Source organism: Pan paniscus, chromosome 9 (assembly GCF_029289425.2).
Source record: "Pan paniscus chromosome 9, NHGRI_mPanPan1-v2.0_pri, whole genome shotgun sequence".
Taxonomy (NCBI): Eukaryota; Metazoa; Chordata; class Mammalia; order Primates; family Hominidae; genus Pan; species Pan paniscus.
This window is the reverse complement of record NC_073258.2, coordinates 33,560,148-33,581,263: the sequence shown is the minus strand read 5'-3', so window position 1 is coordinate 33,581,263 and position 21,116 is coordinate 33,560,148. Positions and strand designations below refer to the sequence as shown.

Sequence of the window (21,116 nt, the reverse complement as noted above, 5' to 3'; positions counted from 1 at the left end):
CAAATTAATACCTGGATTCCTGCCACTGGTATCCTATTTTCTGGAAACCTAAATTTGTGGTTTCATATAAAAATTGATTTTTTTCCCCTCATGATTTAAAATCTGAAAGAAAAGACTTACCATTAATATGAGTTTTTGATATTTTTGTTTTAGGTCTGATATATTTGCAGATGGGTCTGCTCCCAGGATGCTGTACCAATCCTTTTTTGGCATCTGCTCAACCGCCATCATCCATGGAACCAGAAGTGGGCCTTCTCAGATTAGCTGAATAGAAATATTAATGACAATTCATCACAGTTTGCCATGTATCTAAGAAAAAATTAAGTACTGCCCTTGTAAATTCTTTAGTATTTAGTCAAGTAAATCATGATTATAATGCAAACCTGAGGAAGCACAGATTTTCATTTAAAATGCCCCAAGAATTCCAGGTATAAGTGTACCGACAAGTACGGAAAACGTGTTAGGTATTTCACGATATATATTTATACTTTAATTAATGAACAGCATTTAAAAAAAGAATTTTATAATGAACCAGGTGGTGTATGAACCTCTAAGAAGGTATTTCTGCTAGTCTTATGATAAAACTGGCACACAAGTAAGCACTCACTAAACACGCTGGAGGAGCTTAATGAATATTTACAAAATGAACGAATAAAAAAAAAGCAAAACAGAACACCAAAGAATTAAAATAAATTTGGGGGCATTCCTTCTGAAAGTTTCTCGTTTGCTTTTCCTCCAGATTGTCTGGAGAGCATGATATGGGAAATAACGTCAGCACCAGCTGGTAGAGAACAAGAGTCCCCTGTTATTGGAGAGGCGCTGAGACCTCGCAAAGACAGAGTGAAACTCTCTACGCGAGGATGCCCCAGTCTTCCACGCTCCAGAAGAGAGACCCTACCAGGAGCCCCAGAAATCAGGCAACCTCTTCCCACAGCTATATACACTTAACGAAACAGCCGGGGCCTCCTCAAGCTCGGGACTTGGGAATCTTCTCCATTCACAGTCGGCTTTACCCACCCAGCCATTGGCGGGCACCCTCTCCGCGCTTTATAGGACATCAGACCTACCTAACTTCACATAGGCGCTGCTACCCACTCCTCGCCTGCTGTCGGCCAGAACTCCGGACCGGCTTCTTCTTCCGCCGGAAGTCACTGTTCCGACGTGTTCGCGTTTCTGGCCGAGCTGATGTGGCCGTGGCACAGCTCAGAAGCGACGCTCCGCCCACCCCGACGCGGTCGCTATGGTAACCGGTCACCGCTTCTATGGAGTGGCGTTTACTACAAGTAAGTTCCCGAACTGTGAAGAAAGGCGCCTTTGGCTTCGCTTTAAGTCTCTCTTGTCCGGGCCCCGCGACTGTCGCTTCTCTCCTCCTCCTCAGCGAGCACCCCCTCGCCATCCCAGGCTTTCCCCGCCTTCTTCAAAGCTTCCTCCGTTTACCGTACCCTGAGCTACTCTCAATCTTTTCGGTTGGTGCTTGAACTCTGGGGTGAGAGAGGGGTGCGGGGGCAAGGATGTGAGAAGGATGAGGAGACCTGATGCCACCCTCGTCCCTACAGTTCCTTTACAATGTTCTCATTCGAAAATTAAAAGAACTAAAACCTATGCCAGGTAGAGCTAGATGTGCGGGGGATGGGGTCGGTTTAATTTTTTCTGCAGAAGATATTCGACGTAATTATTAATATTTCTTTAACAACCAACTTACAACATAAAAACGTTCCAAAATTCTTTCACGTTTGCTATTTCACTTCGCTTTCATTTCAACCCAGTGAGACAAGTAAGGCAGGGGCCATTATTCCCATTTTATAGATGAGGAAAGAAATCAAGGATCAAGGCCAAACAGCTAGTTGAGTAGGGGCAGAACAAGGACTCAGCAAGTCTACACATTCCCAGGGCAGCTATGCTATCTTTCAAGCTTACAGAAAAAAGCAGAATGAACTGTTCTTCGAAGCAGTTAGGGGGCACTGCATATGGGCACTGTTGGGGTTTGTTATTGTTGCTGGTAGTGGTGGTGGTGGTGTTTTCCTCACCTTTCTTTCTTCTCCCTTTCTTGATTCCTGTGTTTCCTTTTATTACTTCTTTGTGCTGCTTACTTTACATTAACACCTCTTCCTAGCATTGTACCTGGAGATGAAAACTACATCTTATTTTTGGTCAGCATGACATAAATTTCACTTGGAGATGTTAAAATGGTTTTGTTGTTACTGCTTTGATTTTGCTTTCCTTCTTTTTTAAACTTCTACCAATCTGAGTTTGAGAAGCAGTCAAGATAAACTTAAGCAGAATATATAAAATAATCTAATATGATCAATTATTTAATGATGTTATGAACTATAAAGAATAACTGAATGAAACAAGCAAGTTTAAAAATCTAAAGATGAAAGCATAGATTAGGTTCTCCACAGGGTTTTGTCATGTTTAAAGGCAGATACAAAGAGCATCTGGTTTTAGTCCTGGCTGCATCATACTTTCTTGTGTGGCCTTATGAAAATACCTAAAGCAATGGAATTAAGTAGTGTGGTGAATGCTTTCCTAAACAGTACTGTCAGAATGATGCCACCTTGAACATCTCTAGCCCTCAAACTCCCTTCTGTCCACAGCTTGGTTCTTCCTTGTGTAGGTAGATATGCTCCGGTACTCCAGGTTTTTTGTTTTTTACAGCAAAAGCATTTTATTTTGATTTACTATTTATTAGGTTATTGTGTTACCTTATTTATTTATTGGGGTTTGGAAAGTAAGAAATAGTTTTTTTCCCCAGCAATACCAAATATTTTGTCATTTCATCTCTACATACTTTAGTTTGCATCCCTAAAATGTACCAACTTTTTATTTTATCTCCATAATGTCATTATTGGACTGTCACTAATATCTAGACCTTACTTACATTTCCACGGTTAATTGAAAATGTCTTTTTCTGGTTGGTTTGCTTGACTCAGAATCAGACAAAATGTACACTTTCCATTTAGCTGTTCTGTCTCTTAAATATCTTTTAAATTATAGCAGTCCCATTTCTTCACTAGAACCTTGTTTTTTTCTTTTCTTGCCATTGGCTTACTGAATGAGAACAGTTGTCTTACACTCTGCTTATACCAAAATAAACTTCTTAAAACAATTTTTACATAAATTTCTGATCATTAAGCTTCCTTCATTTTTCATTTTATACAGCAGTACTTTCCAATAGAAATATAATGTAAGCCATAAGTGCAAGCTACAAAATTAATTAATCTAAAAATTATTAAGGCGATACTTTACATTCTTTTCTCCTACTAAGTCTTCAAAAGCTGGTATGTATTGTGCCCGAACACACCTCAATTTGAACTAGTCACATTTCAAATGCTCAGTAGCCACATGTGACTAGTGGCTACTGTATCTAGCAGGGCAGGTCTAGAGGATAAAGTCCTAACTCCTTAACCTAGCATTCAAGTTACCTCTTCAATATGATCCTTACTTTTCCAACCTCCCCTATTATCTCCATACATTAAACATTTAAACAATTGGATCTTTTCATGGTACTGAAATCAACCCAATAGTCCCATAGACAGGGTTTCGTTTGTTTAGTTTTGTTTATTGGGGTTTTTTAAATTAATAAACATAGAAATGGACACTTCTTTTCTGAAAGCTTGAAACTTGCACTTGTTTTATCTTTTTGTTTGCTTGTTTGAGACAGAGTCTTGCCCCGGTGTCCAGTCTGGAGTGCAGTGGCACGATCTCAGCTCACTGCAGCCTCTACCTCCCAGGCTCAAGTCATCTGCCCACCTCAGATTCCCAAGTAGTTGGGACCACAGGTGCATGCCACTTTGCCTGGCTAATGTTTGTATTTTTTTTTGTAGAGATGGAGTTTCACCATGTTGGCCAGGCTGGTCTGGAACTCTTGAGCTCAAACAATCTGCCTGCCTCAGCCTCCCAAAGTGCTGAGATTACAGGCATGCGCCACTGCGCCCAGCCACATTTTGTTGATCTTTATCTCAGTTCCTTCCTCAAGAAAGGATGCCCAGACCTCTCAACAAGTATCAAAGAGCTGAAACTCACCAGATTACTGCATCTAGACAGTGATATGCCAGACCCCTCATTCTTCGTTATTGTTTCCTTACCCTTCCTTAGTTCCTGTTTTCTCATACGTAGTTAACATTTCTTCCCTGTTATATAAAACCCTAATTTTAGTCAGTGAGGAAGATGAATTTGACACTGATGTCCCATCTCCTTGGCTGCAGCATCTGATTAAAGCCTTCTTCTTTGACAATGATCATTGTCTCAGTGATTGACTTTTTGGGTGGTAAGCAGCAAGACATAGATGGAACTCCTGGTGTTTGGGTAACAGCATTTCATCAATAATTGTGTTCAAATGCTTCTCCTTACTTATAACACCCTAATTCTTTTCTTCCTCCTATCAGAGTAATCCCTGCTTTAAGGCCTATCTCTTCCATCAAGCCTTTTATGATGGCCTGGTCCTTAGAACTTACTGCCGCCTCTCAACTTTCATAGCAAGTCCTTTGTATATCACAGTATATTGTTTTCCTTAGAATATATTCTGATTCCCCAGTTGGGTTGCAAGCTTTCTGAGAGTAAGAACACCTCTCCAGAGAAACTAAGAACCAGCTATCTTGCCTCATTCTCTGGAGTTCTAATGATACATAGCTCTAATAGTTTTGTTTCTCAGTATCTTATATTTAAAAGGCAATTTATCCATTTTATGTGAAACTTACATAGTGGAAATATAAACTATGTTAGTATCATGGTTAAGAGCATGAACTCTAGAGTCAGAACATATGTGTTTAGTCCAGGCTTTTCCTCTTACGGCTATGTGAACTTAATTCATCTCTTTTCTTTGGTTTCTTCCTCTGTAATATGGGAGTAATAATAGTATTTCCCTCATAGATTTGTTGTGGGAATTAAATGAGATAGTTGTGCCTGAAAGTAGTAAGTATTCAGTAAAGGTTAGCTATTGTTGTTATTATTAATTAATAATATTTGTTGCACATTTGATATATTAGAATGTTGGACATTCATAACAGTATTTTAGGAATTTCCAAAGAGAGCAAATGACAGCAAGAAACAATTGAATTGGAAAAATAAAATCAAACCCAAATATTTGTTGAACTGTACATTTGGTTGGACTTCAGAATAAATTAAAAGGATAGGCAAAACTTTAGTTTGCGTCATCAGCATCTAACATAACCAAGGTAGGCGTATATTAAATATTTGATTCCCAGATGATTGATCAAGTGCTATAGATGTAGCTAGATATATCAGGAGTTTAAGATCCTTTGTCATGATGATAGCAAAAAATGACATTGTTATTAAATCTATCACTTTGGTACATGCCTGCCCGTAAACTAATGTCTACCAGACATTCACAAATTCTTAATTTGATGTCATACTAGTCAATTGTGCTTCTCATTGATGGATAATAATGGAAATCTATATCTATATTATATAGATGTATACATATAGTGTACTTCTGCTAATTATTTCCTATTCAGGATTATATTTACTTGGCTTTTTTGGTAGTTCCATCACCAACTATTCCTTCATTTCCTTGATTTTTATTTCTGAATTTTAGGATTTTTATACCAGTGAACTAAGCTGTATTTAAGTACCATGGGATATGATGGTTATGTTCCAAAATTGAATGATTGTCTCTAGAGCAACTTATAATCTACTGGGAAGATAGAAAAACCACCAAAAACTAGCTAGTTATTTGATTTTTAAAAGTCAATGATATATATACAGCCTTCATTCACCTATTGACTCAATCGACAAATATTTGTTGAGTGTCTCTTATGTACCCCACACTCCGTTAGTTACAAGAGACACAAAACAAAGTTGACTGTAGTCCTCTCAAAAGCTTAGTTTATCTGGGTAAACAGACATTTAAAAAGGAACTGAAATAACTGTAGGAAGTACTATGCCAGAGGAAATACCAGGTGCTGTGACATTAATTAATAACTTGCAGGTATACTAATACGTAGAATAGATTACTTGAATGATTAAAATCCTTGAATCAAGATGAAGCTAATCCAGGAAGATGTATGAAATGTTAAGTTTTAAATAGTGTTTTGAAGGAAGGGAGAGGTGAATGACTAGGATGAAAGAAACTTCCTTTCTTCTTTTTTTTTTTTGGCAGATTAACATAAAGCTTTAGATAGTATTGAGAATCAGCTCTAATGAATAATCCTAGCTCATCTTTTAGAAATGGTTTTCATTTTTCCCTTTGTTGGTTGTCTTAACTCAGTCTATTATCTGCTTTGCCATTTTGACAATAGTCATCATCGATGAACTTTCATTGAGTTTGTGCAAGGCAGTACACTAAGCAGGAGAGAAAGAGGAAGAGGTAAATACTTTTTGCGGGCACCACACTTGTTGCTGTGTTTTTCTTGTTTTTTAGCATTATGTGTCAGTTCTTTCTAACTTTTTTCAGACCTCTTATAGGTCTTTATCTTATCTGAGATTTTTGTTCCTGTTTTCCTATCTTCACATCTGATGTTTTAATCATTCCATGAGCCTATTAAAAATATTGTCTGTAATCCATCTTCTATTTATCTTTAGTAGTCATACAAATACCAACTTGTTTTTTCCCCCATTCACTTGTTTGCCCTTTTCTCTTTTTTCTTATCACCACTCTGGTTTTTCTATGCACTTTCCAACTACACTGAAATTTGTGGTGATCTCTTCCAGTCATGTGGGGATATGCATTTATATACAGAAGCTCCTTGACATGTGATGGGATTATCTCTGATAAGCCCATTTTAAGTTGAAAATATTATTAGTGCCTTAATACATCTAGCCTACTGCACATCATAGCTTAACCTAGCCTACTTTAATTGTGCTCAGAACACTTTCTTTAGCCTACAGTTGGGCAAAATCATGTAGCACACACTACACCATAGAGTATTGGTTGTTTACCCTCAGAGAGTGCATGGTTCACTGGCAGCTGCTGCTCCCTGCCACTGCCCAGCATCATGAGAAATTATTTTGCTACCTATCACTAGCCTGGGAAGAGATCAAAATTCAAAGTGTGGCTTCTACTGAATATGTATTCAGTAGAATACACACCATGTAAAGTCAAAAAACTGTTAATCAAACCATCCTAAGTCAGGTACTGGCTGTACTGTTTTTTAAAGCATGCTACTTTCTCTATTTTAGTTTTTTAATCCTGAATTTTTTTCGAAAAGTTTATTTTTGTCATGTAATTGACTTACAGAAGAAAGGTTAATCTGAATGATCAAGGGGTGTTAATTTGTGGGTTAAAATGTGTTAAACAGTTGATTTGAAGTCTGTTTAAGTCAATTAGAGAGTATAATGAAGATGTTTCCAGGGTGTTATGGAACCTTTTGAAGTTAAGTGTGGAATTCACTAGTGTATATTAACTATGGCACCTGGCTAAACATGTTATTGCATTCAGGTTTTTTAATTTGTGTGAATTCTAATAGGTATGAATGGGTCAACATATATAGAAGTTTGACTTTATTAATGAGCCTCATCTTTTGTTATAGGAAATTAAATTCATGACTTAATTCATCATTAGCAATGGAAAACATAATTAGTATCATTGTTATCTTTGTTACTTGCATATTTTTCTAAAATATAAGGCAATGACTCTTGTTTTAAAATAAGATTAGTGTCATTATTATAGGTTTTTAAATGCTAAGTATCTCATATGGAAGAGTAGAATTCATAAAGACATATAAAATGTTGTGTGCTCACTTAAAGAAATGATTTATTTCCTCCCCTAAAATTACATGAAGTAAAATTATGAGACATGTTAGTGTTGGTTAATATTTTCAAAGATTTCAAAATAGTTAATATTATTACACACAGTTTAATATTACTATGCTCAAATTCAGTCATTGAATATAATTTTTGTATGATGGTAGCATTATTTAAGATGATTAAGCATTACAACTTCAACAGTTTAAATCCACAAGAGATATGAAAGTAAAAATCAGATTTTAAAATACATTCTTCATTTAGCATCAGGGTTACTATAGTCTGTTTTTTATTACTTATGTCAGTTTACTAGTAATAAACACATTTAGCATTTCAGCTTCTTGCAACCTTTCAGTTTAATTAGTTAGAGACTGAGAAAAACAGGTCTTGTATGCTAAAGGGATTTCTGCAATGATGGATTAAATGCCAAAATAATGAAACCACACATCTTAAAAAATATACTGAAGAATAGATGTTTTCTGATGAATTTCCACAAAATATCATATTTTTAAAATACTTCCAGCAATTCATAGTATTACTTTTTAATCTACTGTAGAAGCACCATGACTCTAGTCTTTTGTAGCTCATTAGCAATTTCTTTAATGAGTTTTTTGGTGTGATAGATAGTTAAAGTAACAGACAAATGACAGATTGTTTGCCTTTAATGATTTCCCTGTTTCAAGCCCATTACAAAGCAATTAGAAATCTGACAGCATTTTCACTCTGCATTACTGATCGTCTGAAGTGATGAGGAATGAGAGGTGGTGAATATTAATTGTATATTTTCATATGATTATCATAAATTACTACCTTGTCTGATGTGCTGCAGGTGAAGCGGGAGCATTAGAGAAAGGCAGTCAGATACATTAATTTCAAAGACTGTATGTTTTTTTAAAAAATCTTTGTAGTATAAATCCTAGTCTGCAATGTTAGTCTCTATGAATATTCCTCTATCACTATTAAATTAACTGTTTTTAGTTTCTATCTATATTTGGGACAACTGAAGTTTTCTTATTTGAATATAAGAAAAGGAAAGGTTATTCCATAGTACAATGTACCTGTATCTATTTAAATTTAGAATCTTAAAAATCTGTGAATTTTGTTGATTTATATATTACATATATATACATAATATTCAGAAATTTCAGTATAGAGAAAGATACTCTTAGAAATAGGTCATAGTTTAGCGTTAGGCTAAAGTCAGGTAATCCTGCAAAAGAAGAGGTAGGAAAGTGTAGCCAAATGTAGAATGAGATATTTCTAGGCCCTCTGTAACAGTTCGTTTGATGTTAGCCCACAATATATCCTGTTTTTCTAGTTTCTTGCCTCAGGTAGATGTAGCTAAGACTGTCATCAGGATGCAAGTGCTGTTGTTACTTAGTTCCTGCATTGGATTTGGAGCAAATGCTGGTCCAGAAACTAGATACAGTAAGAATTAGCAAGCCTAGAGCATTTTAAATGATTAGAGGCTGGGTGCGCTGGCTCACGCCTGTAATCCCAGCACTTTGGGAGGCTGAGGTGGGTGGATCACTCGAGGTCAGGAGTTTGAGACCAGCCTGGCCAACATGGTGAAACCACATCTCTACTAAAAATACAAAAATTAGCCGGGTGTGGTGGTGCATGCCTGTAGTGCCAGCTACTCAGAGGCTGAGGCAGGAGAATGGCTTGAACCTGGGAGGCAGAGGTTGCAGTGAGTTGAGATCACACCACTGCACTCCAGCCTGGGCAACAGGGCAAGACTCTTGTCTTAAAAAAAAAAAGATGAGAAATATATTTGGTTCAATTTTACTAACGTAAATTAGTTTATATTTTACTGTCTCTCTAAAGATAGGTATTGGTAATCGACATGTAATGAGTTGAGTTGAATTTCTTTGTGCTAATGAGGCTGTGTCTTCATTCAGTCCTTCCTTTTGGACCTTTTTGCTCTGGTTTAATCTGTGGAATTCCATCCCTTGCAGATGCATGCCATCTTGGATCCATCTTTATGGATCTTTATTTATGAAGAAGGTAATATGATTATAAATCAATAAAATGGATTTTTTACATGCTACTTTAAAACTGTTCTTTTTATTTTATATTCAATTGTATGTGTTTGCATTTTATATATACTTAAAGTAAAAGTGTTAGGCCTTCACAGATGAACTTTTTGGGTTTTGGAAAGTTGAGAACCATCTGAAATTCATTACATAGTTACTGAGGGAAAAGTTAGGTATCATAATGAAAAAGCAAATAATCAGTAAAAGGGATTCAGTCTCCAGCATTTAGTAGCCCAATTTAATAATCTTGGTACTGACTAAGATTTCCAAATGTATTAATTACTCTCCATATCTGATGACCTCCCAAGATTTTGCTTCACAGGGACCTCCTTTATCTATAGAGTAGGTCCAACTAACATACAACTTACGGAATCAGAATGGTGATTCCAAATCCCCTCAACTCTTTTCTGATGGTATTCCTTACCTTAGTGTTAGTCTAGACTTTTAAGTCAATCCTTTCTACAGCTCCACCAATTATCCTTTGCTTCTCTTTCCACTTCTAACATACCACTAATCAACACAGTTACAGTAGTTCTCCCTTATCAGTGGTTTCAGTTAATCATGGTTACCAGTTTGAAAATAGGTAAGTATTGTAAAATGAGATATTTTGAGACAGAGAACAGAGTCACATAACTTTATTACAGTATATTATTATAATTGTTCTATTTTATTATTAGTTATTTGCTGTTAATCTCTTACTGTGGCTAATTTATAAGTTAAACTTTATCATATTTATATATGATAGGAAAAAACAGTATATATAGGGTTTGATACTATACTGTATACATTTCTAGGCATCCACTGGGGGTTCTTGGATCATATCCCTTGCAGATAAGCAGAGGAAGAAATACTGTACTTGACTTTTGGCCAAAGTCTCCACATCTTTCTTTAGAGGAGTTGGTTTGGAAAACTTACATATTTTTCCTATGACAGAGAACAGCTATCCATACCTCGGTATGTATTAATAGGAACCTGGGCTGTCTAACTGTGGCATTGTTAACAAACCAGTAGCTGAGGAAGCAAACAATCTGAAACTGTAAGTTATAAATAGCTGTATCTTCTCTGATAACAAAGAGTCTCTGGAATACTTTCTACCATGTCTAGACATGTTTTCTTGGACAATTCAGGAGGCAGACCTAAATACAAAAATAGGAACTAACATTTTAAATTAACAAGCACTTTTACATATTGCGTATGTTTTCATTTGATCCTTTTAACAGTCCTGTGAGGTAGGTAAGGCAGATACCATTATCATACACATAAAGGAATGAGACTGGGAAGAGACAGAGGCAAAAATTCAAACCCAAGTCAGTTGAGTTCAGATCTGTTGCATTTTCTGCCATACCACCTTAGCTCTTATATGTAAAAGCTCTTCTATTAAATGACTAAAATTTTAGAGACAGAGAACTTTAGAGTTTCTCCCTTTTATCAGTATCTCACACCCCCATATTTTAGACAGGTAGGGAAAATGTACAGAAAAGAGTTTAGGATTTACCACAGGTCTGGCCTCAAACTAGGACCAGAACTTCAGAACTTTGTGATCCAGTCCCAGTGGTCTTTGCATTACAGTGCACTACTTCCATGTTTCCTGAAGCTACAGGGACATTTTCTTTCTTTTTTTTTTCTGTTATTATACTTTAAGTTTTAGGGTACATGTGCACAATGTGCAGGTTAGTTACATATGTATACATGTGACATGCTGGTGCGCTGCACCCACTAACTTGTCATCTAGCATTAGGTATATCTCCCAATGCTATCCCTTCCCCCTCCCCCCACCCCACAACAGTCCCCAGAGTGTGATGTTCCCCTTCCTGTGTCCATGTGTTCTCATTGTTCAATTCCCACCTATGAGTGAGAATATGCAGTGTTTGGTTTTTTGTTCTTGCGATAGTTTACCGAGGATGATTTCCAATTTCATCCATGTCCCAACAAAGGACATGAACTCATCATTTTTTATGGCTGCATAGTATTCCATGGTGTATATGTGCCACACTTTCTTAATCCAGTCTATCATTGTTGGACATTTGGGTTGGTTCCAAGTCTTTGCTATTGTGAATAATGCCGCAATAAACATACGTGTGCATGTGTCTTTATAGCAGCATGATTTATAGTCCTTTGGGTATATACCCAGTAATGGGATGGCTGGGTCAAATGGTATTTCTAGTTCTAGATCCCTGAGGAATCGCCACACTGACTCCCACAATGGTTGAACTAGTTTACAGTCCCACCAACAGTGTAAAAGTGTTCCTATTTCTCCACATCCTCTCCAGCACCTGTTGTTTCCTGACTTTTTAATGATTGCCATTCTAACTGGTGTGAGATGATATCTCATTGTGGTTTTGATTTGCATTTCTCTGATGGCCAGTGATGGTGAGCATTTTTCATGTGTTTTTTGGCTGCATAAATGTCTTCTTTTGAGAAGTGTCTGTTCATGTCCTTTGCCCACTTTTTGATGGGGTTGTTTGTTTTTTTCTTGTAAATTTGTTTGAGTTCTTTGTAGATTCTGGATATTAGCCCTTTGTCAGATGAGTAGGTTGCGAAAATTTTCTCCCATTTTGTGGGTTGCCTGTTCACTCTGATGGTAGTTTCTTTTGCTGTGCAGAAGCTCTTTAGTTTAGTTAGATCCCATTTGTCAATTTTGGCTTTTGTTGCCATTGCTTTTGGTGTTTTAGACATGAAGTCCTTGCCCATGCCTATGTCCTGAATGGTAATGCCTAGGTTTTCTTCTGGGGTTTTTATGGTTTTAGGTCTAACGTTTAAGTCTTTAATCCATCTTGAATTGATTTTTGTATAAGGTGTAAGGAAGGGGTCCAGTTTCAGCTTTCTACATATGGCTAGCCAGTTTTCCCAGCACCATTTATTAAATAGGGAATCCTTTCCCCATTGCTTGTTTTTCTCAGGTTTGTCAAAGATCAGATACTTGTAGATATGCAGCATTATTTCTGAGGGCTCTGTTCTGTTCCATTGATCTATATCTCTGTTTTGGTACCAGTACCATGCTGTTTTGGTTACTGTAGCCTTGTAGTATAGTTTGAAGTCAGGTAGCGTGATGTCTCCAGCTTTGTTCCTTTGGCTTAGGATTGACTTGACAATGCGGGCTCTTTTTTGGTTCCATATGAACTTCAAAGTAGTTTTTTCCAATTCTGTGAAGAAAGTCATTGGTAGCTTGATGGGGATGGCATTGAATCTATAAATTACCTTGGGCAGTATGGCCATTTTCACGATGTTGATTCTTCCTACCCATGAGCATGGAATGTTCTTCCATTTGTTTGTATCCTCTTTCATTTCATTGAGCAGTGGTTTGTAGTTCTCCTTGAAGAGGTCCTTCACATCCCTTGTAAGTTGGATTCCTAGGTATTTTATTCTCTTTGAAGCAATTGTGAATGGGAGTTCACTCATGATTTGGCTCTCTGTTTGTCTGTTATTGGTATATAAGAATGCTTGTGATTTTTGTACACTGATTTTGTATCCTGAGACTTTGCTGAAGTTGCTTATCAGCTTAAGGAGATTTTGGGCTGAGACGATGGGGTTTTCTAGATATACAATCATGTCATCTGCAAACAGTGACAATTTGACTTCCTCTTTTCCTAATTGAATACCCTTTATTTCCTTCTCCTGCCTAATTGCCCTGGCCAGAACTTCCAACACTATGTTGAATAGGAGTGGTGAGAGAGGGCATCCCTGTCTTGTGCCAATTTTCAAAGGGATTGCTTCCCATTTTTGCCCATTCAGTATGATATTGGCTGTGGGTTTGTCATAGATAGCTCTTATTATTTTGAGATACGTCCCATCAATACCTAATTTATTGAGAGTTTTTAGCATGAAGGGTTGTTGAATTTTGTCAAAGGCCTTTTCTGCATCTATTGAGATAATCATGTGGTTTTTGTCTTTGGTTCTGTTTATATGCTGGATTACATTTATTGATTTGCGTATATTGAACCAGCCTTGCATCCCAGGGATGAAGCCCACTTGATCATGGTGGATAAGCTTTTTGATGTGCTGCTGGATTCAGTTTGCCAGTATTTTATTGAGGATTTTAGCATCAGTGTTCATCAGGGATATTGGTCTAAAATTCTCTTTTTTGGTTGTGTCTCTGCCCGGCTTTGGTATCAGGATGATGCTGCCCTCATAAAATGAGTTAGGGAGGATTCCCTCTTTTTCTATTGATTGGAATAGTTTCAGAAGGAATGGTACCAGTTCCTCCTTGTACCTCTGGTAGAATTCAGCTGTGAATCCATCTGGTCCTGCACTCTTTTTGGTTGGTAAGCTATTGATTATTGCCACAATTTCAGCTCCTGTTGTTGGTCTATTCAGAGATTCAACTTCTTCCTGGTTTAGTCTTGGGAGAGTGTATGTGTCGAGGAATTTATCCATTTCTTCTAGATTTTCTAGTTTATTTGCGTAGAGGTGTTTGTAGTATTCTCTGATGGTAGTTTGTATTTCTGTGGGATCGGTGGTGATATCCCCTTTATCATTTTTTATTGCGTCTATTTGATTCTTCTCTCTTTTTTTCTTTATTAGTCTTACTAGCGGTCTATCAATTTTGTTGATCCTTTCAAAAAACCAGCTCCTGGATTCATTAATTTTTTGAAGGGTTTTTTGTGTCTCTATTTCCTTCAGTTCTGCTGTGATTTTAGTTATTTCTTGCCTTCTGGTAGCTTTTGAATGTGTTTGCTCTTGCTTTTCTAGTTCTTTTAATTGTGATGTTAGGGTGTCAATTTTGGATCTTTCCTGCTTTCTCTTGTGGGCATTTAGTGCTATAAATTTCCCTCTACATACTGCTTTGAATGTGTCCCAGACATTCTGGTATGTTGTGTCTTTGTTCTCGTTGGTTTCAAGGAACATCTTTGTTTCTGCCTTCATTTCGTTATGTACCCAGTAGTCATTCAGGAGCAGGTTGTTCAGTTTCCATGTAGTTGAGCGGTTTTGAGTGAGTTTCTTAATCCTGAGTTCTAGTTTCTTTAGCTACATTTTCTTCAGTTATTAACTTAAATTATTTGTTAGAGTCTTGGCTTGGTAAATATAAAAATTCCCCCTTGTTCTTTTTTTTTTGTTATAAAATAAAGTCAGTTTTATCTGGCATAGCTTTTTTATACTGTAGCTATCTCCTCTAAACATTCTGGAATGACCTAAGGTAAGAGGGGAAGAAAAGAGTGTGACTCACTTGTTTTGAGAGAGCTGAGAGAAGAGCGATTGGGAATAGTTACTCATTCCCATTTCCTTTTGGATATACCGGTACAAATAACGCCTTGGGGCACTCTTCCCTTACTAGCCTGGGAACATCCCTGATTGAATGTTTCCCTGGTATGGAGGCTTAGAAAGAAAGTTAAGATCATCAGCCAGGTGCGGTAGCTCCCACCAGTAGTCCCAGCACCTTGGGAAGTCGAGGCAGGCAGATCACTTGAGGTCGGGAGCTCGAGACCGGCCTGGCCAACATGGTGAAACCCTGTCTCTACTAAAAATACAAAAAATTAGCCGGGCGTGGTGGTGGGTGCCTGTAATCCCAGCTACTCAGGAGGCTGAGGCAGGAGAATCGCTTGAACCTGGGAGGCAGAGATTGCAGTGAGCAGAGATTGTGCCACTGCACTCCAGCCTAGGCAGCAGAGCAAGACTCTGACTTAAAAAAAAGAAAAAAGAAAAAGAATGTTAAGATCAAACAGTAATTCAGTAACCAAACATTTTTTTTCTAAGATAACTAAATTATTATTTTAAATGTTTGAATGGTGACAGAGATTGGGAAAAGAGGTATGTCAATTACATAATGAGGAACAACAAGTCTCCTGGTTCGTAGGTAGCTCAGTTCAACATACTGTTGGCTCTTGCCTGATTCTGTAATACAAGCCAAATGTTTGACTTCCTTTCCCCAGTGAGGCCTCTTTCCAGCGTAGTCATGTTCCCAGCCCTCTCGTGTAGTCAGACAGCTGGTCTCATGACAGAGATTTCTTGTCATGAAAAGTGAGTTCATCCCTTGACTCCACACAATTGATTTTTACATTATTTCTCCTGTAACCAAATAAGAGGTATTCTTCACACTCTTCAAGTTTCAAGTGTTTGTTCCAACACTTATATTTTAAGCACCACTCCAATATTGATTACCCTCTCTAGCCATAGAAAATCCTTTCAATTCATTCACAAAGTGCATCCTTGTTCCCTCAAAATTTCTACCTAATTTGAGTTTATATTTACAGTGGTGTTGCACTGTTGTCCCAGTGCAACACCACTTAGTTGAATTAACAAGTCATTTAAGAGCTCTACAGGGAAAAAAAGGTCAAAAGTTGAGGGAAAAAAAATAAGGAAATACCTTTTTTAAAATTTCACAGCTCTCAGAGACTTGACATGATGGAATCAAAATGTAAAGTAAACCAAGATTCCTGACTGTCAGTCATCAGTAAAAAGACTGACTTTATTCTGAAACAGATCCTTAAAAGAGAGATGCATCAGTAGCCATTGGTCTAGCGTTCAAGTCAGTTTTTAAATTCCTTTCTTCCTAAATCATTTTTCCCTATCCTACTGAATTGGAGAAGGGAATAAAAAGGCTTACGACATTGAAATAGACTACACTGTTCACTTTTTGCGTGATAATATGACCTGTCATTCTATCATAGAAAGCTACTAAGTTCATCTGGCATGTTTGGCTCTTCTGTTACTATATTCATGCCCCCAGTTAAACTAAGCTGTATAATTACCAAAATAATTTCCCCCTTGCTTTAAAAATGGATATCGCTTTTCCAGTTTCCAATGACATCTTTACATCATTTTGAGATGGTGAAAGCAGAGAGATTTAGTTAAAAAGAGTTGATAGGAAAGAGAAGAGGAATAAAAAGATATTCTTTCCTTTTGCAGTACTCACATCCATGTGACCTATTCTGTGTTGACAGTCATAAATATTTGACTCATAATTTTTTTTGGTTTGTTTGTTTTTGAGACAGAGTCTCGCTCTGTCACCAGGCTGGAGTGCAGTGGCGCGATCTCGGCTCACTGCAACCTCTGCCTCCCAGGTTCAGGAGATTCTCCTGCCTCAGCCTCCTGAGTAGCTGGTACTACAGGCACATGCCACCACACCCGGCTAATTTTTGTATTTTTAGTAGAGACAGGATTTCACCATGTTGGCCGGGATGGTCTCTATCTCTTGACCTCGTGATCCTCCCACCTTGGCCTCCCAAAGTGCTGGGATTACAGGCGTGAGCCACCGCACCTGGCCTTTGACTCATATTTTAACTCACTTTTGGACTTCTTAAAGTTTGAACTAACTATCCCTTCAAGAAAAAAAAGAAAAATCTTACAATGTACTTCTTAGAGACTGATTATCTATTTCCATAACCCTCAGTCATAGACATTTCTATTTACACTAGGCTCTGTAAATTGAAGAATTTTCTTGTTATTATCCAGTAATCAAAGGTGGTTGGGTTACCTAGTATGGTGCCTCAACATATCAAGCAGTTCACTGTGCTTATTCTGTTCATGCTTCGAAGTTTAGCATTGCTAATTAGTAGGTGTTGGCATTGTAATCAAAGAATTTCAAGTAAATATCGAACATCAGACTTGAAGCTATGAATTATCCTTAAGAATAAGGCGTTTAAGAAAATATTATCTAAAGCTGTAACCAACAGTTGGTTTTGTGAAAATCATCAGGTTCTAGATGTTTCTGTACTCTGACGAACACTGAAGATAGTGGGCCACATATTTAGGCATTGTCACCAATGTTGTAGGTAATAAATGCTTTGTGTTTACTGTCTCCATGTGGTTTATTATCAAATGGATACCATCTGTTGGAACCATTTTATACTAAAATTAACAGATAATTTATCAAGTAAAATGGACATTTCACTTTTTGAATATTTAAGATAAAGCATTAGATTCCAAAGAAATGTTCTATGTATGGCAGGCTGCTTCAGGCTATGCTGCTAGTTAGCTCAGATATAGAAAAAGGTCATGCTTTGCACCAACTTGGATAAAGAATTTTGCGAAGTATTAGGTTCTCATTTATGTTGCTTCCAACTAAATCAAGAAGACCTTGCCGAGATTGTGAAAATTGTGAAGAAGTGGCCATCGCCTTGGTTTGCAAGTCAAATTTACTGAAGTTGGAAAATTCAGAATGGAAATTATGTGTATTGTCAAAGAAACAATATATTCAGCATATATGTTTGTAAGTGCATATGAATGTGTGTTGTGTGTGTTTGTGCACACTTGTATATGTGTTATAGTGTATAGAAAAAGAGACAGAAAACAGAGACCTTAAGTTTATGTGTCAGGGAACATAATGTCAATAAAATAGTCATTCTAATTGCATCTCCCACCTGGCAAAATGAAAACTGTAATCTGAGTTAAACCTGATCTAATCTAAATGCCTGATGGCAATAAGGATGAGATTATTTCTTCCTCACTCCTAGAGGGCTACATACGAGTGTAGCCTTTTGCTACATTTTGGGTTTCATTTTGGGTCATCTCAGATTCTGAGTATTTGTTTTAGAATACTAAAGGTAGCAGAATGTAATTATATGAATTTAGGTGGATGTAATATTTCTCCAAGGACTTATTGAGCTCGTCATGTTATCATTAAGTGAACTTTCAAGTTAACTCAAAAGCTGTTATCTTTGTTTTGAGATTGAGTTGTACATTGTAGATAGGAAATTAAGTCATACTTCCTTAATATATGGAATGCCTTGACTAGTCGAATTATGAAGTTGTTGTGTTGAAAGTTTAATACAATAGTCGAAAGCTCTTACGTTGCTAAGTATCAAACTGTGAGCTCACTGAGGGCAGTGCCTTTTTCTATCATGTTTTTATTATGCTGAATTCAATTATGTTTGAACTTGTTTAGTAAAAACATAATGCTAATTATTCTTGTATATCATTATTTAAATAAATAAACGATCTCTCTTTAATAAAAGTAAATAGGATTGTGCATATACACGATAAGGATGTTTCTCATTGTTTTTCCTCTGGTAGACTAGTCAATCCTTACCCATGACAGCATATGGTTTCTTTATGGAGTGAGCACAAGGTAAGCCCTAGAGCACTGTTTTGTTACCTTACGTTTGTCACTCTGCCTAGATGGTGATCTTTACAAAGTTTTAAATTTCACCCCAGGAGAATATTACATAATAATTATTGTTGAAGCAAATTGGAGGTCCAGATTTTTGTAATCAGGTTTGAAGGATATGTTTCTCAATAATAGTTGAGCAATTTTTCTGTTGTTTTGCTTAGCTTACCAGTACCTTTCAGTAGATTTCAAGCTTCACATAATGGCTTGTGGAATTGCTTCCCTCTACAGCCCTTTAAACTGTAAGTGTAAAATTCAGTCACTTGGATACCTGTAAATAGGAAGATTGTATTTAAATTAGGGGAGTGGAGAAAGAAAAGATCGTTTACTCAAGTAGTAGTTCCTGGATTAGCATTAAACAACTTCTGGTTCTTTGGGATCAAAAGGGCTTTCAGCTTTCCAAGGTCATGTGCTGCATTTATGCATGTGAATATTAAACTTATGCAAAATAAAAGGAAATTTCATGCTTGGGAGGAAAAGAAGTTTATGTGCTTTTTACTCTTACCTAAAGAACACTGTCCATTAAAGTAAGATAGAGTGAAAGAAGTTTTTTTCCTGCCTTCAATTTGGAAAATTTACATTAAAAGAACTTAAGATTTCCCACATAATATTTAAAAACTTTTTTGAGCCTGCTCCATTGCTACATGATAATCTTCTATTTCTAAAGAATTACATGTATCTCCTGCTAAAAGGGGAGCTAAAGCAAGAGTTGAATAATCTTTTACCTATAACATATGCACATTTATGAAAAAAGTGGATACATTTGAAAAATTGCATGTATTTTTATGCTTCTATTTGTTACTATGGCAACCACCACAGTGCCTAGTATTTATGTTGTCTAAAATTCAGAACACCTTTTCAAAGAAATAAATATGCCAGAGCCATGCATTCTATTTACTTTAGTATTTAGAAAAATATTTATTCTAATGCATATTTTTGAAGAAAAATACCAATAAATAATGTAAACTTCAGCCTGGCTTAAATTAGTACCTTTTCCTGTAGTGTTTTTAAAATCAAAATAATTACACTTCTTCTTCTTTCTTTTCCTTGTTATAAAAAATCAGAATAGTGAATAGAAATAATGAATTTTTAAAATTCATAAGTCAATCTTGAAATGTAGTTTTTTGATGTCTCCTGTTTTTATGACTTAATATTTTGATTCATAATAAATTTCTGAAAATATAAAACATAAACAATTCAATCAAATATTTAATGTTAGCTACATAAATTAAAAAATGTAAATATTTGCATTTCTGATTAAAGGTGATTTTTAACATCTAGCAACAAAAGATTTCTATTTTGTATTTGAAATGAAAGGTATGGTTGCTATTACTTAGTTAAATTATTTAAATCATTTTCTGACATATGTGATACATAAATATAATTTTTTGAGTGTTAAACAACAGAATGGAAATTATGAAGCATAAAATTAGACATGTTTCATGTCACATATTACCTGTTAAGACAAGCTGCAATGCAGCATTTAAGTACAACAGAACAATGAGCATATTGTTTCTGATACTTGTAAACAGGATGGATCTACAGTTTCACAGTTTATGTTGACAGTATCTTTGTGGGAAATGTAATTATCAAATGAATTATAACATGTCTTAGTATCAGGATTATTAATAGTAATTTTAATTACCTTTTTCAAGATAATTGGATATGTTTTCATAAGTATATGAGAAAGGGGACACTGGGCTAATTAGATATTTTGAACTTAGTTATCTTTAAAATATCTAGGAGCTTAACATACATATTCTATATTTTAGGAATTTCTTCTTTTAATTAAATGTTTTCCTAAGTAGAACTAAAATAATTTATAATTTATAAAATCTCCCTGATGATCCCTTGATATTCCTCCTTGAGTATTGATATAATTTTTAAAAATTGAATAATTAAAATTTTAAAAATTAAATGTTCACTACCAGTTATAACATTTTTCTAAAACGGGCAAAGTTAAGAGATAATATTTTGCTCCACTAATGGGTACTGTTAGATGGGCTTTCATATAATACTTCTGATAATTTTAGAAGTTGATTTATTTCCAAAAAGTAATTCATTTTGGAGATACACAACAGCCTTAAAAATGTGCATATATTTTGATCCAGGGATTTAGCTTCTAGACTCAAAGAACTATTCAGTGGTGTGGTCAAAGGTATATATACAAGAATCACAGCTTTAATCACAATAAGAAGCATTTGGAGCCACTAACTAGGATATTAAACAGGTAATAAAAAATCATGTTCTCAACAAATATTTAGTAACATAGTAAATATTTAGTAACATACGCTCATTCAGTGAACCCAGCTGTATGTATTTTATTTTATTTT

General features: G+C 36.1%; 2 protein-coding genes across 4 annotated transcripts in view; one reads left to right on the top strand and one right to left on the bottom strand.

Moving 5' to 3' along the window:
* Positions 1-1,205, bottom strand: part of DNAJC24 (DnaJ heat shock protein family (Hsp40) member C24) — a 63,430-nt gene extending 62,225 nt beyond the window's left edge. Inside the window, exons 1-2 of the mRNA XM_003830417.4 lie at positions 1,068-1,205; positions 121-264 (exon numbers count right to left, since the gene is read on the bottom strand). Coding sequence (XP_003830465.1) covers positions 121-231 — 111 coding nt within the window. The 5' untranslated portion in view covers positions 232-264; positions 1,068-1,205. The remainder of the gene's footprint in view (positions 1-120; positions 265-1,067) is intronic.
* DCDC1 (doublecortin domain containing 1) overlaps positions 1,153-21,116 on the top strand; it is a 497,588-nt gene continuing 477,624 nt past the window's right edge. For 2 of the 3 annotated variants that reach the window (XM_055094254.2, XM_055094255.2), the window contains exon 1: positions 1,153-1,283. The gene's annotated coding sequence lies outside the window, so the exon portion shown is untranslated. Of the gene's footprint in view, positions 1,284-20,702; positions 20,714-21,116 lie in introns of those variants that run through there. The other variant, XM_057299130.1, reaches the window with a different exon arrangement.